The sequence below is a fragment of the Pagrus pagrus genome (genome assembly GCF_965226575.1).
Source record: "Pagrus pagrus genome assembly, chromosome: 11".
In the NCBI taxonomy this organism is placed as follows: Eukaryota; Metazoa; Chordata; class Actinopteri; order Spariformes; family Sparidae; genus Pagrus; species Pagrus pagrus.
In genome coordinates this window covers 13,475,877-13,501,450 of record NC_140195.1, presented here as the reverse complement: position 1 = coordinate 13,501,450, position 25,574 = coordinate 13,475,877, and the positions used below count along the sequence as shown (strand labels likewise).

Here is a 25,574-nt window from a genome sequence, read left to right as displayed (position 1 = left end):
CCACAGCAACCCATGCAGATAGGCTGGTGATGTCTGGACACAAAAATTCAATTTAATCGCTTGCAAATAATAATGCCGAGTGTTTGTCCTTAAAGATCTGATTTGAGACACAGATCTGATTTGCCTGCAGTCTGAACAGCTGAGCCTGATCGTTACAGCTCTAGTTTATTCACTCAGCGTGACAGCACAGTTTCAACAACTCTTTCTCTCATTACAGTTTATACTCAGTGCTAGGCAGTGCACTTCTTTACAGTTTTTCTCAGATTTTACAGCCAAGACAGCCAAATGTCAAAAAACGATTTCGCTTTGAAAGGAGTTACTAAAATTGAGTTTCTGTCATCTTGTTTTCACTCCAGAACCCAAAGATATTCAGTCTAACATGATTTAAAACAGGGGAAAGCAGGACATTTCCCTATGAGAGCCTGAATAGACCATTTCGACCATTTAGATTATCTTTCTGTGATTTCACTCATCGTTGCAGCTCCACCCAAAAGTAAAATCAAATAACTTTTACGGCTGACTGAAAGATCTCATGTCATACAAACACCAGTTTCCAAAGTCTTTTTCATCTATTTGTTTATGTAATTTATATATCTTAAGTACTTGAGTACTGTGGGTTTGAAAACTCTGTTTCCAGAGTTTTCATTTTCATGTCAGGATTTAAGCAAATGACAAAAGCTGAGAGCAGCTGATGTGATTGAAACTGTGCAGGTGCACTCTTCACCTCTGGCCACCAATATACCAAAACATACCACCGATGCTCTGGCAGCTTGTGCTCTGTGCCACTGACTGCGCTTTGTGCCATCTGTTCACAAAACCCAGACCCAAAATGTCTGGAAGGCATCAGTTCATTACTGTGGCGGGACATCAACATCTGTAGCTGTACTATAGCAGATCATCACCATGATCTGGTTTTAATCTGACGACCTTTGACCTGTACTTGACAACAGAGGCAGCGTTCACCCTGCTGCTGTACTGGGAGCTGCTGCAGTGGGAGGACCGGCCCCTGAGGGATTTCCTCCACTACCCCTGTCAGAGCGAGTGGCAGCGCAAGGAGAACCTGAGTCGTAAAATACTCCACTACTTCAACAAGGGCAAGGCAAGTTGATTTTTGTTTTTATCTCTTACTCTTCTTTTGACCGACTTCAAGACAGTTAAAAGCAAATCATTTGTGACCCGCAGCACCTTTTGGCTGAGCTGCAGCTGAAGCTCACACAGTTAAATTATGGATTTTGGAAAATGTTTGAAAATGTTGAAGTGATTGTTCTCATCTGCAGCGCAGCTGTTCTCAAACATAATTAAGTTTTGCCCTCATCAACCCTCATTTCAGTCTTCGTCTTTCTTACAATCTTTCTCCCAGATTTTTTACCATGTTTTGCTCTTTTGCCAGTCCCCAGTGATTGTTTTGGCTCTGTTATGAAGACGTGTCCTTTTTTATTCTATAAACAAATGAATTAATCAAAATACTAACTCTTGCTTACACCATTAATCTGGATTTATACGGTGGTGAAGAAAAACTGAGATCCTTTATTTAAGTAAAAGCAATACCACAGTGCATATGGTGGTTTTCTTGCCGAGTTTGGCTCCTTAAAGTTAGTTAGCAGCTGTTAGTGTTTACTTACTTTAGCATCAGTAAAACTCCCCAGATCACTTTGGCAGTTATTCCCTGTTGTCAAACTGAGCTTTTTTTTTTTTTTTAATCTAAAAAAAGCAATGTAATGTAATTACCTACATTTACTTCAGTACTGCACTTAAGAACAATTTTGAGGTACTTGTATTTTACTTGTGTATTTCCATTTTCCGCTACTTTATACTTCCATTCCACTACATTTTGTACTTTTAACTCTGCTACAAGTATTTGATAATTTTAGTTACTAGTTACTTTGCAGATTGCATGCTGCATCAGAGTAGTGCATTGATTTTATCAGCAATTTGGCAAATAAGAACACTGACCCCAATAATCAAATGCTAAATATTGGATCCAGTAATTGTCCTTTCTTTAAGTTTGATAATTGCACCTGCTATAACATGCTGATGACATGACTGGCTGAGGTTACGTCAAGGCATCATTACAAAGACGTCTCAAACAATGTCAGCTTTGATATGAGTGACACTACTGTCTCAATGACACTTAATGATATCAGTTATAAACTTCATGACAGGTGTTACATCATGATTATGATGGTGTCGTGTCAGACTTATGCACAGCCCTTTAAATAAAGCATTACTGATTATCATTATTGATAGGGTAAAGTAGCACTTTCATGTTGCAGGTTGTGGAGGAGAAGCTAATTTTAACTTCTTTATACACTGTTCAGTAACAGTGCTGATCGTATGTTTTATATATTAAGTAACTACAGCAATATAAATGTAGTAAAGTAGACATATATATATATATATATATATATGTATATATATAAATATATATATATATATATATATACACGCACACAAACGTGTAGCCTTTGCCTACATCACAGCACTCCTCAGTTATGATCAAATGTCCGCACGAATGTGATTTGCTTCCTGGAATCACTCCTCCCTCTCTGGTATTCATCCACAAAATGAAATTAGTTGACTGGTCTCTGTGCTTCGGAGAGCATAATGCCCTCTGGACTCGAGCAGCTGAGGAGGAAATAAAAGTGGCCTCCTTCATTAACTCTATGTCATCTCCAGTTTTTTATTGCTGCTCGTAGCTGCTCTGTACCTGTGGAATCACCTGCGCATACGAATGTTAAAATTTATCCTGGACAAACTGAAAGTTACATAAGCTTAAATATTAACGCTAGCAGGTGACGCCAGCGAGTAAATGGTGAGAAAACTTACACAGAGGCTGAACGTAGAACACTCATTCATACACACTTATTAAAACAGGAAATTGCAAAGATTTGATTTTGATTTTGAAAACTAAGAGAAGAATGTAAGAGTATTGACTACAGAGCCATAGTTTCTACCAGTTTCTCCTCCTCCTTCTTCCACTTCTTCTTCTTCTTCTTTTTCTTCTAGAATAATAATAACACACTTTATTTCTAAAGCACCTTTTACATAGAAAAAAACAAATCACATAACTTCATACATTGAATTCAAATCTCAACTCATCTTAATAAAACAAAACAAAGTAAACAGAGATGCATGCTGATGTTCATGCAACTTCCTTAAAAGGCAAAAACAAAAATAAAGTCTGACATCAGATCGTCCTCTCTGCGTTGATCGTGCACATTTTGAAGCTTTAGTAAATATAGTGATATTTCTGATTTTTGCTCTGACTGTTAAAAAACTGGACCTACTGTAGCTCAGCAGGCAAACAAGACTTGTATGGACCCTTTTAAGGTTCAGATGAAGTCTTCTCGTGTTTAGGATGCTGCTGCAGTTTCCCCGTCTCACATGGTCACTTTAATGATGATTTATTTTTATTGTCAAGAATAAATTGAACTTTATTGATTTCTTCCGTTTACGTTTGACTTTGCAGTGCTGGGAATATGGAATCTCCCTCTGCCGGGAGCTGGCTTTCCAGTACGAGACTTTATATGATTACCAGAGCCTCAGCTGGATACGGGTGAGTAAGGTCTCGCGTGCTTCCTGTTTCTGCTGTTATTATCAAACAATGCTCCTGTGTGATGCTGGGAGGTAAGATTTTCAGCTCCCTCTGTTGTTCTCCTCCTCTAATATGCAGCGTGAAGCGTGTATGGCGTCAAGAACAATGTCCTAATTACCTGTGCACGCCCACACTCATCAGGAAATGCAGCTGATTCAGTGTTGTGTGTGATTAAATCGTTATTCACCGTGACTCCTTTGCATGTTTATCTTTCTGTGACAGAAAATGGAGGCAGCGTACTATGACAACATCATCGAACAGCAGAGGATTGAACCAGAGTTCTTCCGAATGGGCTTCTATGGCAGGAAGTTTCCTTTCTTCCTCAGGGTAAGGCTCACTAAGTCTTATCTCGTCTGTCTGACACACTTAGGTTTCTGCTGATGCGTGCAGCTACACTGCTCCTCCATGCTTCAGCAGCAATAAGTGATTATGGGTTTATCTGCATGCCTTTTTGCTATTTCATCCACGAGTATTTAAACAACTAAAATAGTACAACTAGTGTTAAAAGCCCTAGTTCTAGCACGATAATAACAATAAAGAAATATATACAATTATCCAGAGCACTTATTAGTCTCTAGTTCATTAGAGGCGTCAAAGTCATGTGCATCAGTGGCTCGACAGCATGTCACTGCGAGTCCTGAAGAAATCTAAACGTTGTCTTGTCTTGTTCTGCAGAACAAGGAGTTTGTCTGTCGTGGTTATGATTACGAACGGCTTGAGGACTTCCAGCAAAGAATGCTGGGGGAATTTCCACAAGCCATCGCCATGCAGCATCCCAACCAACCTGACGACACCATCCTGCAGAGCGATGCTCAGTGTATCCTCCTCAGATGATAGGGCTGCTAAAACTAACAATTATTTTCATTATTAATTCATGTGTAGTTTATTCTATAAATGAATATTTGGCATTTTTGCTTTATGAGTTGATTGAATTAATATTATCTTATTAAAATTGTTCACAGTTCAAGTAGAAACACTGTTGATGCTCAAGAGTGAGACTGTGAGAACAAACGCTCTCTGTAAGCATTTCCTTTGAACATCCCTCCTGCTCGTCCTCCTCTGTGAATATGTCTGTCTGTCTGTCTCTCTGTCACTTCCTTGACACTGGGCTTCTAGACTTGCAGATCTACGCGGTGACTCCGGTGTCAGACATCTCTGATGTGCCTCAGCTGGAGCGTGTGCCCGAGAGGATCAAGAGCTTCTACCGCATAAACAACGTCAGCCGCTTCCACTATGACAGGCCGTTCCACAAGGGGCCCAAGGACCGCGAGAATGAGTTCAGGGTACGGTGAGCCAGCAGTGCCACATTTTCATATTTTAACACTTTCACATTTGAATGAAACACTGGTTAAAAACACGACATTATCGGATTCATGGACTGAATTGTTCTAGATACAGCACAACAGACTTTTTAGATGATTTATGTCAAGCCAAGTAATTTTCATTTATAGCCCAATGTCACAGATTTGGTCTTAACAATATATAAAATGTAAGACACCCTCTATCTGGAAACCTTAAAATTTGGTTAAGAAAATTGTTAAGAACAGCAGCACATAAAATATACTAAACAGTATATGGACAAATAAGATGACTTAATTATAGGGTGAGAGAGTAAGAGAGACAGAGGGGGAGACAGGCACACACAACAGATGTTCCCGCAGAACAAACATGGACTAAAAGTACTCGGCTGAACAGATTAATTGAGACTGAGAGGAATATAAGTTTTAAGGTGATCAGACAGGTGTGACGGTTTTTTAATATGCTGATCAAAAGAGAGGTTATAATAATTACAGACAGTCCCATAACTAACATTTCTCTATTGGACCCTATTTACTTCCCTCATGTTTTGTTGAAGTGTTCACATTTTTTATCATGATATCAGGTTTTTACTCATTATCAACAGAAGCGCTAAAGGGCCATGCATTCATACATTTTATTTAATCCGTTTTCCCGTGATAACGAGTTAATTTCATTTGTTTTCTCGAGATCTCGAGTTATTATTTCGAAATAACAACTGCCGGTTTCCCGAGATAACGGGATAATTTTCTCGAGATCTCGAGATAATGACTGTGACATGATAGGCCTGAGATTATGGAGACGCCCGGGACCTCGTACCTGGTCAGCTATGTATTTAACGACGACATCAAGCTCACTTAGATTGCGCCACTGATATAGCTGAAGCCTTGCTAACCGTCTTTTTAGATTACGCACACTAATGTGTATATTATCTATAATAGCAAGGCATAATGCTATTTCAGCCTGTGTCAGGCCTTGATTGAAAAGATATGTGACGCGGTGATCGATATGCTCCTGCTCCTCTGACATTGCTACACTGAATGATGTTTCCTGCAATGATTTAATATGCTACACTATCGTTTTGTTTTCTCAAGATCTCAAATTAATTATATCGTTATCTCGGGAAAACAAAGTTCCGTTATCTCGAGATCTCTGGAAAATTATCCCGTTATCTCGGCAGAAAACGGCAGTTGTTATTTCGAGATAATACCTCAAAATCTCGAGAAATCAAATGAAATTAACTTGTTATCACGGAAAAACGGAGGAAATAAAATATATGAATGCATGGCCCTTTAGGGCTTCCGTACTAAGCACTTCTTTTTGAAGCAGCTTTTGTAACTCTGACTGACAGTGGCCTCTGCCTGAACTCCAGCTGCGTTACTCTTAAAAACTGCAAAATGATGTAATGTAGTAAGGAAAGGGAAAAGTTTCCATAATCATGACGTTATCAGACAGAGACAGAAAACTGCATTAGCACAAAGGAAATGACCTCAGATTGAAAAAAGGCAGTTTTTGAAAGACAATCAACTGCAGCTATTGTATTTAATACATCACTCTGTATTGTATTTTTTCTCTTTCCAGAACTTTGATTAAAATGTAACATTATGGGTAGCAGGAAAAAAATATTTTTAGCTTCATTTTTTTCTTGTTGTTTTTACTATGCTCACCCTCTTGTATCTAGTAAAAGTACATCAAACAGTGCTACAAGACCAGACTTGATACTGTAGTTTGCTCTCACACAGTAACCTACATTTGGACTCAAACCACAGGAGGACTTCTCACTGTTACTCTTTACTGAACTGACCTACATGAGGCACTAAACACTGTTATAAGGGTTTTTTTCCCCCTGCCTGGTCATTTATCTACTACAAACACTCTGTTGTTTCCCGGGCCTTCATGATGAACCTCTATTCTCTGTGTTCACGCTCAACAGAGTCTGTGGATCGAGAGAACGACCCTGATCCTCTCCCGTCCTCTCCCTGGGATCTCCCGCTGGGCGGAGGTGGAGAGGAGAGAAGTGGTGAGGAGTTCAAGCATTCATTCTCTTCCATCTGATACTTCACATGCTCCTCCTCCTGAGGGTTTTCAAAGTTTTTAGGGAGGATGAAATAAACCTACTTCCTCCCCTCTAATCATGGATTCTGGTGATTGTGTCTATTAATGTCCAGGTGGAGGTGAGCCCTCTGGAGAACGCCATTTACGTGGTGGAGAATAAGACCCAGGAGCTGCGGACTCTGATCAGCCAGTACCAACACAGGCAGCATCATGGCAACATCAACCCGCTCAGCATGTGCCTAAATGGGGTCATCGATGCTGCTGTGAACGGAGGCATCGCCAGATATCAGGAGGTAGACGACAGGAAGGAATGAATTTGTGGATTTTTTTGCATGGAAATGGTGGAATTAGAGATCCTCATCTATTGCTTCTTGTACAACAGGCTTTCTTTGACAAGGACTACATCAGCAGCCACCCAGAGGACACAGAGAGGATCACACACCTGAAGGATTTGATGCAGGAACAGGTCAGACTTTGCTTTTAAAGTTCAGCACATCGTGCTGATCTGCTGTTTGAACAGACTCACATGATAATGGTGCTTTTTTTCCTCAGGTGCACATCCTGGGAGTGGGACTGGCTGTTCACGAGAAGCTGGTGCACCCAGAGATGCGCCCCCTGCACAAGAAGCTTGTCGATCAGTTCCACATGATGAGGACAGGTTTACATCATGTGAGTTGGCCCACTTGTGACTCAGCTTGTGTTGCAGTCTCCTGTGATAAAATGCCCACTGTTTTAATCTGTGTGTGAGCAGTATAAATATTCAGAGCAGTATATGGTTGGGTCCCAGCAGGGCGTGCCCGGCGTGGATCGATTCGGCCCGGCAGGCTGCCAAGGGGTCAGCTCTCCCAGAGGCATCCTGTCCTCCCACAGCCACATGAGCCCTGAGAGTGTGCGCCTCATGCACAGACACAGGTCGGTCACACACACAAGCACACAACAACCACCCAAACGTGTACTACATTTCTAATCTCAGCCCAAAATTATAAATGTGTCAGTTTTCTAAACTGAACATCCTGTTTAGGGATTACGAGGGGCTAAAGCCTATCCCAGCATGCACTGGGCATGAGGTCACTACTTTATCTCAGGAGTGTCACATATAGATAAACACCTTTACGTACTGTAGGGCTGGGCTGCATATCAATATTATATCATTATGCTGTTATGAAAATAAATGTTATCTTTGATTTTGTACATTATATCGTGAAGTGTTTTTTTCCCCATGGGTTTAAAGGCTGTTTTACAGTAAAGTGATGTAATTTTCAGAACTTCCCAGACCGGTCTACTTCTAATACTTGTTTTCACCCACTTGGTCATTATATCCACATTACTGATGATTATTTATCAAAACTATCATTGTGTTAATATTTTGTGAAAGTACCAGTCGTCATCCCTACAGTATTGTTGCAATATTAAATTATTTCATCAAAAATGTTTGATTTTGTCTCCAAAGTTTTAGCATTTATGAAGTGCTGTTGAGGAGATTTCAAAATACGAGATACATATTGTGCTTAAAAATATCACAATATTGTTTTAAAGACCGATCACCCCACACAGTCCCTATTAGTTGCAGCTCCACCCTGACATTCAGGTGCATAAGAAGGGTTTAGTGTATGTTAAACATTTCGTAGAATAGTTTTACTACTTTGACCAGTGTATATACGAGAATATATAGTGGTTATACGAGAAGTATAACCACTATAATAACACAAGATCAGTCAAGAGAGTTAGCTGCATACGTTCTACAAGTAAACGCACACACAAACGCACACACACTCTAACATTGTCTCTGTCCCTCAGCCCTCTGAATCTTCAGGGTTCGATCCGCCACTCGTCCTCCTCCCTGTCCTCTCACACATCGAGCGAGGCGGGAAACCTCGTCATAATGACCGACGGCCTGATGGGGGAGCACCCCGAGGACGCATTACACATGCAGGTGAGGCCTGACATAAAACGCACATCCCGACATGAAAACGATATGAATTTGTACTGCGCATTATAAGAAATCGTGACAGTCACACATGAAAACTTTTCAGGATATGAAACCTTAAATAAAACTTGTATGATTCAACATATCTATATTTGTATTTTAATATAACCATCCCGATGCACAAAAACGTCATTAGTTTCCTGTCTGCCGCAGGAAAAAATAAAACCGAAGATGTTTTCTATTATAGATCAGCGCTTTTCGTCATATTTAGAATATATTTTGTTTTGCAGCCGAGCCCCTCCTCCTCCAGCCTGAGCTCCATCCGCTCCAACTCTTCTCAGATTATTAACTCTGCTCCCTCGAGTGCCAGAGGTGAGTAACACAGCTGCAGAAAATAATATGTTTTTAAGAAGGTTTTATCAATCACGGACGCTTGAGAGTTACAAAACAACTTTCAGATATCTCATCAATTATATATAGAATGTTGTAGTACGACAAGTCTTCTCTGGTAGGTATAAAGAGGTCGCTGCAAGTAGAAATAGTACATTTTTTCATTACATTTGTTTCCCCAGGCTCTCCATCCTTACCCGATAAGGCCAAACACAACCGGGAAGTGATGATACTGTTGCCGTCTCATCGTGAGAGGGCCAACAACTCCATGTACTACAACATGGCAGAGAATGGACAGGTAGGACAGCATTATATTGCTATAATATGCTATTAAACAACACTATTTACAACTGGAGCCATTTTTTAAAACGTAACTGTCACTAATTTATGATGATTCACTCTGTTGCTTGTTGCAGAACAACCACATGCAGCGTGCCTTATTCCAGCAAGTTAGCCCCTGTAAGCCATGTGTCGATCCTCACATGAACCTACCAGAGAAAGGTAACGCATGGACAGGTTGAAACGTACAGTATTATGTAAGTAGGATTAATCACAGTGTGTGTTGACGTGTTAATGTACTCCCCCTCCAGTGTTTCCCAACACTCCCCCCAGCTGGAGTCTGGATGGAGAGAACAGGGAGCAGGTGTCCTACATGCCAGCTTCTACTGGAGGGGTGATCATGCCTCCCGTCCCACCCAGGTCCTTCCCACCAGGTACTTTCTCCTTTTACCTCACACACAAGCTTTGTAGGTTGCTAAGAACATAGATTCACATTTCAAATTGACTTTGCTATTCACCTGATATTGACGACTAGCTAGTTGGTCCGGCTTCTCTGTGATGTTTTCTCCTCGTGAACTTCCCTCTGCAGGACACTTCCTGATGCACTGTGATGCGTTTCACCACCAGAACAGCGACCCTCCCCCTGCCCTGCCTGTCCGCTCACTTCGAAAGGTACAGCCTTCAGAGAAACGTTATGTAAAGTCGTGACAACAGAACTTTTTACTTCTGGACAAACTGCTTTGCAGCATTTTTGTTTTTTATATATCATCATAATAACCTTACTCGCTGACAGAGGTTTGGAAACTTGGAAAAGAAGTACAGAGATACTTTTCTGAAGTAAAATTACAACTTTTAAATAAGTATAAGTCAAGTGTAATCAGTAGAATGTACTTAAATCATCAAAAGTACTCATGATATGACCTCTGTGACTGATTTATTATCATACATAATAATACATAGTTTTCTTTGTGTGGCACTCATCAAAACCAGCGTTACAAAGTGCTCTACAACAAACACAAAAACACAACAATAAAATACAAAGTAATGTATGAATAAACAAACTGGCGTATGGAATAAAAGAGAAATAAAACTTAACAATGTATGATCAAGACCATAAAAGCACCAAGGATGAAAACAAAAACAATGGGTACATTAAAATGAAACAGCGCAAGACTTGTGCAGCATCGAGAATAAATTAGTGTAAATTTAAAAAAGACTAAATAAACCTAAAACACCAAATTTGTAGGAAGCCTTTTAGATAGAAATTAGTCTTTAAAAGTTATTTAATAGATTGTTAAAGCTGATGCTCCAATGTGTGAGCAGCATTTTCCTTTTGGAGCTCGTCAGGTTGGAACTTGTTTAAACCATTTTATATACAGTAGTCCAGTGTTTCTATAAATATAAATGTTAGTGGCTGCGACATGACGAATAATTTGTATATTTTGTATATTTCACTAATATTTAATACTCATTTCTTCTCATTAAAAACTGGGCTTTTGTGTGACCCTGACCCAGAGAACCCACTGGTTCTTACTATTATATTATCTTAACAAACAAAAAGTATAAGTACCTCAAGATCTCAGTTGGTTGACTACTACATTTTGAAGACTGCTTCAAGTTGAGATCCACTTTTCTTCATCCTTATCCACCTCCTCATCGTTTTCCTTCCTCTTGTTCCTCTTTCTCTAAATGTGCATGAATAATTCATGCAGATATGATGCTGAAATTGTAGCTTAGAAATGAAGCTCCCACACATTCCCTTCACTCTCAGTCAGTTTATTAAATATATATCACAACTTCAGATGATTGAGTGTAGACACATCATATATTTCACTCCAGCAGTCAAGTCATAATTACGAAGCCATATTCAAGTGCCTCGGTGCTTGAAACTCAGACAGTTTTGGAATGATGAAGTAGTTGTTGACTCCTCACCTGCTCTTATTCGAAAACTTGTTTTCCAATATTTCTGACAGCATGTGAAGGCAGCTGTTAAAATTCAGGTTGTTGTGATCGAGATAAGTACACCCATGACACCCTCTCTCTCTCTCTCTCTCTCTGTCCAGTCTCCTCTCCACCCGATCCCTGGTTCCCCCACCAGTCCTCAGTCAGCTCTGGGTGGCAGTAACTCCACCCTGTCAGGCAGTGCCAGCAGCGGCGTTTCCTCTCTGAGTGAGAGTAACTTCGGAGGCCAGTATCCAGAACCTGGCCCCATCAGGAACGACGCCTTGGAGCCTCTTCCCAGTCACCTGTGGTCCCCTCCTGAGGAGTACCTGGCGTCTCCCTACCTGCACATCCACTACGGCGGACCAGAGATCGACTCCATGGACCAGGTCCGCCCCTTCCACTACCGCAGCCCCGCTTCGCACCCACACAACCACCCGCATCCCCACGCTCATGCCCACCCAGGGATGGACAGCCACTCCCACGGGCCACCGTCCCACCACCACGCTCCCTCTCACGGCCCTCACCACATCCCCTACCGCAGGCCTCAGCCTCCAGCCGTGCCGCCCAAACCCTACCTGCGAGAGGGCTGCATCCCCGAGGAGGAGCTGCCGCCTCAGCCCATCCCGCTGCCCCGCAGGATCTTCCACTCCCCTCACGGCCACAGGGAGGACCAGGGGAAGCACCCCTGGGAGCAGTGCATCAGCGAGGAGCACGAGGAGGCGCAGTGATGAAGAGGCTCCAGCTACATTTCAGTCAGAGCTTTCTTCTCCTTCTCTTCTTCCCTTTATCTGCACTGAGTCGAAGGAGCAGTAATAGAAAGATTCTTATGTGAAGCAGCGGGGTGCGTTTGTTTGACCCTTTTTGCTCTGCGACCTCAGTGCACATGAAGGAGAGAACGGGAGGAGTGAACCTCGATGAATCTACAGAAACTACAGGCACAACTGCCGTCACTGCTCCGTGTGGCCTCTCTTAGATTTAATTAAAAGAAAATGATCTGTTGAACAATGACACAGATCAACTTTGTTCAGAAATTGATATTGATTGTACACACTTGTACAACTTGTCTGTGAGCATGTTTTTTCATTCGAGAATAATACGACAACAGTTTTGTGAAATATGACAACCGTGATCATAACCGACGTGATCCCAGGTGCAGTATAAGCTCTGAACTCCCTTAATTTTGCTTTTCACGTCATTTTCACAACACAGGGCGACGACCGAAGGGTATTACTCACAGTGAAGTGACTTCTCTGCTTTAAATGCTTCATATATATGAATTCTTATTTTGATAAATAAATACATAATACAAAATACATTATAGTGTTTTCAAAGGCTTATGTCCATTATGTTTTTCAAAACACTGTTAAGTGCTCCTTAATAGTGAATCATATCAAATGGCGCACTCTAATCCGTGTTGCTGCCGGGCTGTCATAAATCGCAGGTCTTTATGGTTGGACTCTTGGACCGACATGAATTTCAGTCACTGGCGATTTCCCATCCGTACCGTGCGTACGGAAACCTACGTGAATGTATTCAGATGAGATGTTCTATTTGTATTGCACAAGCTGCAATGCTGGTTTTTGTTCAAGTGCTTTAAGTTCAGTCTATGTTGAAGAAGTCTCTATTTGTCTCTTTTGTGTGACAAAGATATCTCGAGAGAGGAAACTGAGGACAGTGGCAGACAGGTCCCACACCGGTCGTGTCTCATGTTCACGGTGAACGAAGAAGGACTGGAACGAGAACTCTCCGCACCTCAAACCGCCTGCTGGACACTTACACCATTCTCTCTCTCTCCCTCCATCTTTTTCCTCCTCCGTGTGGTCATCAGACCGTATTAAGCAGTGAGGGCTGAACCCTGGACAGCTGCTGTGGCTTTGCGTTGCGTCTGATGACACTGTCTAGACCCCCGCACGCTGAGTGGCCGGTGGAGGAGCCCACTCAGACAGCGTTGGAATCGCCTACCTGCCTTAAGTGCACTCAAATGCAGTTTGACCTCTCATCCGGACTGTGAGAAGCTCGACAGCCGCTCTCCTTTTCATTCTGTTCACTTTACGCTCCCTGAAGGAAACAAAAAAAAAAAAAGATATCTACCTAGTGGTGTTTTTGTATGGTTTCGTCCCGCTTTGGTTTCAGATTGTTGTTTGCTTTGTAGCGCTAATATTTCTTATTCTGCCTGCGGCTCTTTCTCGATCACCTTCTGTTGTGTGAAAACTAATGATGTGTTTCAGACGAACGCTGAAGCCCGGACTGAGAGAGAGAACAGCGCTGTTTATCGCGACGTGTTAGGTTGGAAGGATATAGCTAATATTTTAACAATTACTTGTTTTCCTGGTTGTTTTTTTGCAGGTGGATGCTTTGTGTTACTGTACATCAAGTTGTCAGCTGACTAGACAACATCTATTTTTGTATGTGAGATCATCAGTTGTGTGAACATATTTCAGAAACCGTACCGAGACAGAAGGCCCAGGTACTGCATCAGCTGCTGTACTTTGTCTGGAGATGGACCTGAGGTCAGATATATAGAGTATGTGAGTATCGCTCGTGAGCCTGATGGCGTTGAGGATAACTGATGACTGAAGTGATACTCAAAATATAGGTACAATAGAATTTTTCAATGTAAATTCTGTTATTGTACATACAGCAGTATTGTGAAATATTTTTGAGAATTATTGCAGACGCCCCAAAAAGGTTTATCGTTGTTTTGTGTATATACATGTACTCCAGAGATCAATGTAATTGATAAATATCTATAATCAGTGTTTGAAAAAGGACAAATCCATTAGACTGTGGCTGTCTCCACCGTTCTTGACTTTGAGTCTTCTCATATAAATACTTTATACACTTTTCAATGTGCTTTCCTGTACATATGGTGTTAGCATGATCAAACAGTGTTTGGTTGTAAAAGTGGTTTTCCTACTCCCATAACTGCTGTGGTATGGAATTCATTAACGATGCCAAACATTAAAGACAATCTTTTATCAGCTCTAACTCTTCCTCCTTACCTTTGCTGTGCTGTGATTGGTGGAGCGGTATGCTGAGTCGACAGTAGAGGGCGCTGTTTGTCATGAAAAGACACGAATCAGGAGACAAAGTGATGAGAGTGAAGGATGTTTTTCTTATGGTTTGTGTGTGTGTGTGTGTGTGTGTGTGTGTGTGTGTGTGTGTGTGTGTGTGTGTGTGTGTGTGTGTGTGTGTGTGTGTGTGTGAGAGAGAGAGAGGCTATGTTCAAAGTAATGATAACAACTAGAAAGAGCAAATTTCTGCCAAGGCCTCAAAGTCCCCTTCAATACAATCAGCCTTACTCCAATATCAAAAAATAAAATAAAAATCTGCGGATTCAGATTTTTATTTGGCTCGTATTAAAATGTACACACTCATAGATACTAGCCACCTGAATACACATGATTTGAACTGTTTCTCATCAAAATCCATGCATTTTTCCCTGAGAACTTAAAGTCAACAAACTACTGTATCTCGCAATGTTAAAGAAAGTGTGTAAAAAACGTGTGGATCCGTCCCTTTATCCGGATCTGCACCAGAAGTTCATGGGGTCTATTCATACAAGTTTCTTGCAAATCTGGTCAGTTTAGTTAGTTTAGTTTTTGTGTAATCCTGCTGACAAACCAACTGAACAACAAACGGACACGGGCAAAAACAGACAGTTTGAAAGAGGTCACCAGGAGTGATGAACCTATAGACAGTCGTCACCCAAATGTCCTGCTCTCCTTGCCTTTGAACGATAAGTTAACCCAAAAATGAAAATGTAGCCTCTGTCTGATCACCCTCACTTTAAAAACAAACATAAAATGTATACACAAAGCTCGAGTTCAGTGTAATCCCACTCAGGAAGCCTTGAGATCCCAAATTGATTTAAAAAGTGTTCATCCTTTTTTAGCCTAAAATCATCACTGTAGCCGCTAAGCTAAAAAAAAAAAACTAAACACAAGCTTGACAGCGTGTCGAGGGCATAAATAATGTCTTTTCAAATCAATTTGTGATCTCTGGGCTTCCATAAACTTGAATCACACTGGACAAGGTGTATGGAGACATTTCATGAAGCTGAGTAGATAATAACTGAACTTTCATGTTTGGGTGAACTTCACCTTTTAATAGCTTTGAAGTGAATTTCATACTGTTTCACTGTCAACGCTCTCACAGTGAAAAGCCCTAAAAGTCCCCTGTACACTACCTGCTCGGTCCTAAACAGCAGACAGACACAGTTGGTGAATTGATGGTGAACATTGTGGAGAAGTTAAAACTTAACAGCCAGATATTTTTACCAAAAAGAGAGCTAAACAAAGAAACTCCACATGACTAATTATGGTGCTCCGTAACTCCATGAACTATATATGGAGACACATGCACACAACATGTAAGTAGCACTTTACTCTTGTCAGGTAACATGTGACAGTAGCAGTGAAATAAATGGAGTGGAGAAATGGAGCAACATTTCCCAAGTGGAAGGGTGGAAAAGTAAAGTAGCCTAAAATGGAAATACTAAAGTACAGTACCAAGGACAGGACTTAAAAATGCTTGAAGCGTACGCATGTGAGTACGTGTGTGTGGTAACAGTATGTCACAAAACCCCTGTGTCCTTCACAAAGAGAAAAAGAGGAAGAAGAAAAAAAAGAAAAACCTCAGTTGACAGCTGAAGTCCCTGCGCTCACCAGCTCGAGCCTCACACTGTCACTAAAATCACACTTTGATATTCAGATGCTGCTACATGTCTTTTTATTTGATATATGGTAATGCAGCTGGGATTAAAGCGTTCAAATAGGTTTTATTTGTCATATAAAAACAAATATTGTGGTCTGTTTGGCAAATCTTTGTGTGAATATCATGAATAATGAGTACTGATGTGCGGCCTACAGGTGGCACAAGTGACCCATAACGACTTCCTGTAGGAAGGAATGCTAGAAATAATCATATAATCTGTTTATTTTCTTTTTTTTATGTTCAAAATTGAATTGGATTCAGTAGATTCAGATGTTTTAATGAGAAGAAAGATAAAATAGATAAGAAGAGAAATAGATAAGAAAGAAAGAAAGAAAGAAAGAAAGAAAGAAAACACTCGAGGCTCCTCCGCATCATATTTCGGCCCTGTCGCTTGTTGGACTCCGGCTCAATCACGCTGAAGTTGTAGGCGTGTGTCTATTTGAAAATGTCTTTGGTAACAATGAGAACTGTGTGCACTCCCAGTGTCTCACATATCCACGATGCAGTCACAAAAAAAAGAGAAAAAAAAAAAAAGGAGTTGAGGATGAAAGGATCCGAGCTGCCTCTCCAGAGGATGATGATGCTGCGGCGCATGCTGATGCAGATCCTGAATTTCATTTTTTTGCAGCATCGCTGTGGCTCCGCTCATTTTGCCCACTTTCTCTCTCTGTGTCCTTTTATTTCTTTCTCACAAGCTCCTCTGTGTTAAAGTCTCACAGTGTGTAGTCTTAAGGGACTTACAGCGAGTCAATTCAGTATGATAATGTCCTCCACACACGCAGAGCAGTGTGCGTCTTTGTGTCAGTTACATGCATGTCAGCGCATCGCTTGGCATGCAGGAAGAGCTCCTTTTTCTCTTCTGGGGTTTCGCTCTGTCTCATTCTGCTGTTATTGTTCGGGGCACAAGAGCACGATGATGTGAAAAGCATCTCTCATAAATTCTGGCAGCTAGAATGACAAGCTGCCATACCGCCTGTGTTTGGAGGAAAACAAAAATAACCTGGATCTGGCATTGCATCCCCACCTCCCTCTCCTCCTGCTATATTAATTTGACATTGATGTGGTTCAAATGTTGCGTCTCCTGTGAAGGAAAGTGACAGCGTTTCGTGTCCCGGCGTGCGGGAGAAAACAAGACAAACACATCAGGAAACAAAGACTTTTAATAAATGAAACAATACTAATAAATAAAGATTAAACCAGTTGCACGTTCAAAATAAAATCCAACAAATCGAACATAACACTGAACGGGAAAGTACAGTACCATAGCACGGATTATTACAAAAAAAAAACAAAAAAACACCCTCCCCCTCCCCCCAGACATTTACAAATTTTCTTAAAAACTTCAAGAGGCAAACATAGACATTGTATAAAAGCATCATACAGTAGAGCATTTGTCATCTGAGTATAATTTACAAATTTATTGAAGGATAAATACTTAGAGCTGACCTCTAACCTGAGATACACATGTGAGAACAGCTGTTTGAACATGCGTCTCTCAGGTGAGGTCCCAGCCCGTCTTTTAGTGATCGATCGACAGTGATGAGGTGACGATGAAAGCAGTCCACCAAGTCATGGGAAAACTCACAAATTATCTATAACCGTAAATAAGTTTTAATAGCTTTATCCACATCTCCATTGGTCTCTTCTCTGTTGGTGCGTCGTAGAATAAAAGTCAAAGAGCGTCTCTGCCGGCGGATATGGCTACATCAGGCGTTTGTGAAAGAACACTGCAGCTGTCCTTCGTCGGACTCTCCGAGAAACAGAGGCTACATCAATAAGGAGCAAACTTCTGTCTCTCTGGCTTTTTGATGCAGTTGGCTGAGGAGATTTTGGCGGTGTAGGCGGCCAGGGAGGTGTGGGAGGGCGCTGCGGTGACGGCCACAGCTGGGGCGGGGCTGGACAGAGTCAGAAAGGGGACAGACTTCACCCCCAGCAGGCCAGAGAGGGGCATGGCAGCATAGGGGCTGCCCAGCATATGAGCCGGGGTCAGGGCGCCCATGGTGGCCAGGGTGGGAGCGGGGGAGGCAGCTGGGGAGGCTGGCTGGGTGAAGGCCATGTTGAGGTCGACCGGAGCTGCAATGGTGGCTGCCTGGGCCGTGGATTTGGCTGTCTCTAAACTGTGAGGGCAGAGACGGGAGGAGGGGCGACAGAGAATGAAGATTAGAGGATAACACTGTTGCGACAACACTGGGGGAATTTCCTGAAAATTGTTAAAGGGGGGAACTGATTTTACACATCAAACTCTGTTTACAAGTCTAGGGCAGAACCCAATCTGAAGCCTTTTGTGGCTTCAGATTGGGTTCAAGTGGTGTCAGTTGCCTCAAGTGATGTCAGCTGACCAGTCACTTGAAAATGAAAAAGAAAACTCAGGAGGTAGAAAGAAGTCAGGCTAGCAGACCTCTGTAGCTGCTCCTTGGCTCTGCTGGAGGCTAACGGCTTGAGGCTACTTCAGCCAACACCAGCATAACACACCTGAATATCCTACTGAACTGTCAGCAGTCAGACGCCATGACAAGGAAATAAGAAATACATTTCTGGTTTTAAACAAACAAGCAAAACTGTTTTGTAATGTTATAGAAGTGCAATGTTAAATCAGTTGACACCAGCTACCTCCTCCTAATGTCTCAGTGGCTGTCCTGGTGACCTCAGCAGGCAGCTAGCTTGACATGGGAGGCTCATCAGCTGATTAAGCAGCTGGGCCCTGGGGCTATATAAGCTAGCCCATGTGATCCTTCGTGTACTTCCTACAATAAAGCTCTGTTTGTATGAGTTTTCACCTCTCATACACATATTATTATTATATATTCAGAAACTTGTTGTCAGTGTTTAGTCCACTTGAACAGAAACAGACACGCACGCTCATTTCCTGGGTCTTATCAGCGTATGTACTGTATGTCTGTTATTGGTGCTGGCAAATCTCAAATAAGTCTCTAATACGGTTGTTAGAGAGAAGAGCAAGGACACATTTTACATCGAGAAAAGCCTTCAGGACCGTTCTTTGCTCTTCTTCCAATAAAATATACTCTCCGCTGCTGATAACAGATGCTATAGCAGCCAGGTTAACCCATTGATGAGCTGCCATTGTTCTTTTCAGCAAGCTGCCAGTAACTCCATATAGGAAGCTGAGTGGTTCAATGCCTTTGCGTTTGGCCTCAAGAGTGTAGCTTGAAGGCAGCTGTCTCGCAAAGTAATCTCACAAATAACATACTCGCCAGCCTTGAGACCTCCAAACTAGGGAGGATTTTGAAACCAAAGCTGGGTTCTGTGGGTCCAACCATGAAAAGTTTGAGATTGAAGGACTGTTTCCTGCATTCTGGTGACGTTTAAAGAATGAAAATATTAATAATCAGCATTTACTACATGCTGTACAGTGCCACACACAGGTTATGATAACTAAAAGGGGAAAAAGGGTGACAAACTTCCATAACTGGGAGAAATACAGGAGAAAAACAGGAATATCTGCTAAAAACGCAACATGGCAGACTCTGTGGAAGAGGACCTGCCCCCTCTGCAGAAGCCTAACACCATGATTCACAGTTTCAGGTGATCATACACTACAGAAGACATAATTATGAATATTATTTTCAATTTCTGCCCCTAAATCCATCTTCATCCTACACGCTGGACCCTTAAAAGACCTTAAAATGTTTCATTTTGCAATTATTTGTATTTGTACAGATAGAGCAGCAGTCTGTGGGACGCCAAACAACGATACAGTAAAACACAACAAGTGCAATTGTTCTATTATTTCTCCTTTTTGGAAACAAATACTCAGAAGTACTCCGAGAACCAGCAGCGAATCCCGGCACACACAGACGAGGAAGGAAATGTTAAAACGCCTTTATCATAGCGGCTGAATTATTAAAAGGTCAGTCATTAAAACAGAAGGTCTCCTCAGGGCTCCAAACAACCCAACGTATTCAAAGTAATCAAAAGTATTGGAGAATGGGTGCATAAATCATTACCACAATCTAAAATATTTATTAGGAAGCAGGTCTCTCCTACTTCTGTGTAGTTTGGCCTCGATATACATAAAGAAAGAAACCTTATAGGAAGTGAATGTACCCACTATTTTCATTATGAAACCATGAAGCAAGATGTTTTTTGTTGAATTTATGTTGTATATTATGTGTACTTCTGATAGTTGGACTCATTTTATCTGTATTCATTACTTGTTTGTCTCGTTACCTGTTCTCCAATAATTTACACAAGGTACCGTCTGATCTCTGTGCAGCGGAAAAGTTAATTTGAAAAAGGAGCCAGGGCTCTGCTGCATATACTGAATTCCAACGAGACACCGCTGCTGTGTTTTACAATACAACCGGGCTTTTCCTCGTTCCCTCGAGGCCAATTACCCGCAGCACAAGGACATACCTCATTATCACTTATCACTCTATAGCACGACCTCTGACCCTTTTAAACCAATGCATTCCTCTCGCGCTGATTCATTAGACGTCTACAGCGTACACTGGGCCTTACCAGGAGGTAATGAGGTACTGGGCCAAGTTGATGCTGACCGGTGTTCCTGTGATCGTGACATGGCGGTCGCTCGTCCCGTCCAGCTGGCTGCCGATCTTGATCTGCGCTCCCGACACCTGCCTGATCTCGTTGATCTTGGTGCCCTGACGGCCGATGATCGAGCCGATCAACTGCGGGAGAACAGAGGCGAGACAGATGAGGAAGATGAGTGATTATGTTAGATGGACTGAAGAGGACATGCTTTACAAGGAGAGAAGTCAATCCAATCATTTTGACTGTATCCAGCTTTTTTCCCCCCTTCTCATTGTCGGTTGCTGCTGCTGATGTGAGTGATTCTCGCGAAAAGGGGTGAAACGCGAGAGCCGTTGAATTGACCTGATGCAGACCACTTCAAATATTCCAATTACATTGTCTTCAGTGGATTGGTCATCCATCATGCATGTCAAAAGCACTTTTTCCCCCCCAGAGTCCCCCCTTAATTGCAACTGCGTGTGCACCGGTAAAAGAGACGAGAGAAGGCACATTTGCCTCTCATTAATCTGAGTGGCTAAAAGGTTATTGATTCCTCAGAGTGGTGATGACTTCCCAAACAAATCACTTTCCCAAACGCACGCCAGCCAGATGCATCTCCGCGCTAATGGAAAACATAATGGGAAAATAACTCAAATATATAATATACAGTCCCGTCCGCTTGAGCGTTCCCTCTGCTGGAGAGTAGATTAGACAGTGACACGAGTTTTTATTGCATTCCCAAAAAACATGATCACTTTTGTTGCGCTTTCATTACCCAACCTGGCCCCCCGACCTATTAGTGCCCGGAGATATCTAGCTCGGGGGGCTGCGACGCATCAGCTCAAGTGCGGGGTGTCAGGGGCTCAGCGACAGGGTCACGCTGCCAGATATGCGGTGAGTGGGACAGTGATGAAGTGCATGCGGTGTATCTGTGCGTGTTGGCAGCTTCGGAAGAGACACACGACGCACAAACAGCGTCGGTGCTGCGCTCGACCCTGCATTTCACATTCCTTTCCTGACAAGTAAGCAGCCTGTCCACAATGTCTGATTCGTCACACAGCGACCTGGTTGGTCTGCGTGGCTATTATTGGCCCTGTAGTTTATTCAGGGGAGGGGGGACAGAGAGCAGCCGGCCTGAAGAGCAACTCCAGAGACAATGGCCACTACAGACCTCAAATCAGAGATAACCAGATAACGTCTCCGCTCCGCTCCGGACAGGAGTCTCCCCCTAGATGCCGGGCTTTTAAAGCAGCTGTCAATAGAGCCCAGCTGTCAACACCCTCTTCGGTATTCATGACCTCAAACAGCAGCAATCCTGTATGAAAAACTAGAGCTTAATAAATGACACGGCGCGCCGCAGGTATGCTCGCTGTTGTGATTATTTTCCCTGAGCATACAAATAACGTTAATGCATCACAGCGCTCCTGGTCTTCAGGTATAAGTGGCCTATATATTGTCGAGTTCCTGCTGAGGCAGTCATTTCAAAAAGGACACGGGAAAAGGGATGAGACGGTGCGAGTGCAGCCATTTTTCTTCCGGCTAAATCCTCCTCGCACAGAAGTACAGTACATGCTGCTGACTGGGGGTGAGCAGTTTCTCAGTGCGTGTGTGTGTGTGTGTGTGAGTCAGGACAGAGCGAGATTGTGTGGCCGGACTGAGGGTGGTGGGGGGGGGGCGCAGGGCTGAGGAGGCTCAGTCATGGCTATAAGTCCTCTCTTCTGGAACAATGGCTGGAGCTCACAGCTGTCCCTGTCACGTATAGCACTGCACTCCCTCATTCCTCTGATGCATTGTGCCACTCGCCATGTGGGGGTTTACTTATGGAAAAAAAAGCCTTCAGGCATTTCAGAAATGCTGCTGCAGGGTTCAGGCTGTATTCTATACAGTACAGTCGAACTCAATCAATGCACTTCTTGTTTTTCTTCTCTTCACTCCATTGTAAAACAAAGACAGCAAAGTGAAAATCAATTTTTTTTTGTCTGAAAAGTTTTTTCTTTGTAACTGAAGAAGTATTTTTATATATATATTTCTTTACTGATAGTAGAGGTAGCACAACAGTCTGGATTCAACCAGCCCTCTGTTGGACTGTATACGTTCCATAACGTCTAAACGATTTATTATTATTTACCTGTGTATTTATTTGTAATTGTTTTTTCATTGTCGAGTGTCTGTACTTATTTTGTTTACATTTATTATGACCACTAAAGCTCTCTGTGGTATTACTCTCTGAAAAGACCTGTCCTTCTCTTCCTATAGTTTTGAATTATATGTAAAAGCCATAAATTAAGTTTTAAAAAAGGATAAGGCCGGCAATATTATATATTCTTTATTCCCGATCCCACGAACAGACGAAAGAAAACACACCAGCGAGCCTCACTGTTGCACCGGGTGACATGTTTCCTTCAGAACCTCGGCGCTGCAGTTTATTTTGAGTCAAGCCCACACACACTGTCCTGCTGCTGTAAATACCTTCTACAGCGTATAAATCCACAGGTGAAAATAGTCCCCTCGTAACTGCAGTATTTACTCCTGTTAGAGGAACGTTTGCTAAAAACTAAGCTGCCCAGCCGATTTAGGAAATGTCTCAGCCTTTTGTAAAAAAAATGAATAAAATAAAAAAACCTATACATTTGTGATGTATTGGTTCATTTTAATTTTAAAGATTTATATTCATTTGGAAGGGAGTCTAGAAAAATTTAGAGGATATCACTGACTTATAATCATAAATAAAGGGTAAATTTATAGTTGATAAAACTTTAGTTTAGAGCCTGACGGTTAGCCGATATAATGGTTTCGGCTTAATAAATGGTTCATAGCATTTCATTGTCTATTAACAGTGAAATAATGATTCACTAAAGTTGAATAAACTATTCATTTATTAGTGATGTTACAATTTAAAAGACCAACACACTCTTTGTTTTGGTCGTTTGTTGACAGTGAAATAAAAACAGCCTTGTTCTGTCTTGTGTCTGATTGTGATCCTGTCGTCTGCATTATAAATGGCTTTCTCTGTCTCTCATTCTTCTTAATGAAATCCAATAGGACGCAAATTACGACAATTAACAGCCAGATGCTTTCTGCCTAAACCAGCCAAACCCAATACAAGAGTTCCCATCTGGAGGTAAATGCAGGCTGACGTTATTATGAACAGAATCTATGCGTTGTGATTTCCACTCTCAGATTGGAGAGGCATTTCATCAAACCCTGGCGGAGGCTAAGTGAAGAGGGAAAGGATTTTTGTCTGTTTTCTTATTGGCTGTTTTGACAGCAGACAGCCTCTAAGTAGGTCAGGGAACATGAGAGGATTTACTGAGCACTCATGGGAGTCACTCTAAGACACTGCAACTGCAGCCCAGACAATAATGCGAAAGGATCCATATCAGCTCAGAATCCCTTTAACCTTGGGTTAGTCTTGGGTTAGAATAATGAGGATAATTAGTACGTTGCCAACACGTCTCTCGTCTCTTTTGAAGTCACACCAGACGTCTTTGCAGACGCAGCTACCGCATCCGAAGTCACCTGCTACCGTGCTGCGAACATGTGAGATGAGGGCTGATTTCCTGTTTTTCTTTCGCTTGTTGCTCAGATGGGAAAAAAACAAACAACACGAAGAATAAAAACTCTAAAGTTTGGGGTTGCTTCTCCTTACATCATTGGGAATAAGCAGCTCCTGAGATGTCTGAGAGTTGGAGTCCATCCCTGATGAGAGAGAAAGCGAGCGTTAACTGAATAAAATTGACATATCAGACATTTAAAAATTCATTCAGCTGCGCACAAACCGCCACTGAGATGCTGGAAAAGCCCTTTGAGCGCAGAACTGCGAGACATAGTAAAGCAGTTAATTTCCATTTTAATGGACTGATGTTTAACACGCCGCTCATTCTTTTTCTTTCTCGCAGCTCTCTCACTCTGTGGAACGTATCATTTCACATAATAGTTTCTATGAGGGAGCTATAAAGCCTCGTCTCCACCTTCCTCACTGACACGAGAGCATAATCAGTGCAGGCTAATGACAGCGAGCTTTTACTCCTCACGTCTAAAGGCAGGTGGAAAACCCGCAGCAGGTTACAAACGGAGGAGTTTTTCATTTAAGACAAATTGTTTAATTAACACAGAATCCAGAGCAAATACCGGCTGTTATTGCTGCTGTACGTACCGGGTATGATAGTCGACGTGGGCTGGGCAAGTGGACTCAGGCCTTGCTGCATTGACAGCTGATGTAGCTTGGCCAGCTGTAAAACAGAAAGCAGAAGTTAATGGACTGAACGCTAAACCTCAAAGCTACTCACGTTATATTAAATTAGATTATTCCCACAAATGCTCGTACCTCTGAGTGTGGAATGCCGTATTGGTTTTGCAAAGTGTAGGCCTGAAAGAGAGCATCCTGCATTAGGTAAATTACAGCTATAAAACATCACACCGGTGCAATAAATCTGCAGCCTCTTAATGGAAGTGCTTCACTGTCAATACACGGCTGTTTTTCAGAGGAAGAGAAATGAGTGTTTATAGTTTGGCAGGCGCTGAATAGGCTGACCATATTTTCACCACGAAAAACATTCTCACGTATTTCAAGCGGTCTTTCCTCATACAGATTGAGTTTTGGTTTTATTTGTCTGAGTTTTGAAACATACGTCTCTGAGATCACTGCCTCGGATCCCGAACAGTGGAGGTGAAGGTTTGCAGCATTAAAAATAATGTGCTACAGGAACATCTCCTTCCAGACAAAGAGTCCCTGTCACTCTGGATAACCTACAGTACTCAGTTTGAACAGCTTTAGTAGTGAAAAGCATATATTTTGTTAAATACACACAGTTCTTGGTTCTTTACCTCTTTACCTCTAAACTAACTAACAGATGTGATAAAAATGGTAAAATCAACCAA

General features: G+C 42.1%; 2 protein-coding genes across 5 annotated transcripts in view; one reads left to right on the top strand and one right to left on the bottom strand.

The window, feature by feature from the left end:
- LOC311265210 (dedicator of cytokinesis protein 3-like) overlaps positions 1 to 14,469 on the top strand; it is a 55,437-nt gene extending 40,968 nt beyond the window's left edge. The window contains exons 38-54 of one of the 3 annotated variants that reach the window (XM_084366616.1): positions 951 to 1,099; positions 3,470 to 3,556; positions 3,818 to 3,922; positions 4,271 to 4,412; positions 4,712 to 4,878; positions 6,825 to 6,911; positions 7,060 to 7,239; positions 7,329 to 7,412; positions 7,499 to 7,615; positions 7,737 to 7,858; positions 8,744 to 8,879; positions 9,164 to 9,245; positions 9,446 to 9,561; positions 9,680 to 9,764; positions 9,854 to 9,976; positions 10,132 to 10,214; positions 11,606 to 14,469. In XM_084366616.1, the coding sequence (XP_084222742.1) occupies positions 951 to 1,099; positions 3,470 to 3,556; positions 3,818 to 3,922; positions 4,271 to 4,412; positions 4,712 to 4,878; positions 6,825 to 6,911; positions 7,060 to 7,239; positions 7,329 to 7,412; positions 7,499 to 7,615; positions 7,737 to 7,858; positions 8,744 to 8,879; positions 9,164 to 9,245; positions 9,446 to 9,561; positions 9,680 to 9,764; positions 9,854 to 9,976; positions 10,132 to 10,214; positions 11,606 to 12,214 (2,474 nt within the window). In that variant the 3' untranslated portion in view covers positions 12,215 to 14,469. Of the gene's footprint in view, positions 1 to 950; positions 1,100 to 3,469; positions 3,557 to 3,817; positions 3,923 to 4,270; positions 4,413 to 4,711; positions 4,879 to 6,824; positions 6,912 to 7,059; positions 7,240 to 7,328; positions 7,413 to 7,498; positions 7,616 to 7,715; positions 7,859 to 8,743; positions 8,880 to 9,163; positions 9,246 to 9,445; positions 9,562 to 9,679; positions 9,765 to 9,853; positions 9,977 to 10,131; positions 10,215 to 11,605 lie in introns of all 3 variants that reach the window. The other 2 variants (XM_084366615.1, XM_084366614.1) reach the window with 2 other exon arrangements.
- Positions 14,470 to 17,344: 2,875 nt separating this feature from the next.
- The window catches only part of LOC311264577 (poly(rC)-binding protein 4-like), a 42,641-nt gene continuing 34,411 nt past the window's right edge, over positions 17,345 to 25,574 (bottom strand). For both annotated transcript variants that reach the window (XM_084365572.1, XM_084365573.1), the window contains 5 exons: positions 25,021 to 25,062; positions 24,850 to 24,925; positions 24,343 to 24,392; positions 20,682 to 20,851; positions 17,345 to 18,319 (listed from right to left, as the gene is read on the bottom strand). In XM_084365572.1, coding sequence (XP_084221698.1) covers positions 17,974 to 18,319; positions 20,682 to 20,851; positions 24,343 to 24,392; positions 24,850 to 24,925; positions 25,021 to 25,062 — 684 coding nt within the window. In that variant the 3' untranslated portion in view covers positions 17,345 to 17,973. The remainder of the gene's footprint in view (positions 18,320 to 20,681; positions 20,852 to 24,342; positions 24,393 to 24,849; positions 24,926 to 25,020; positions 25,063 to 25,574) is intronic.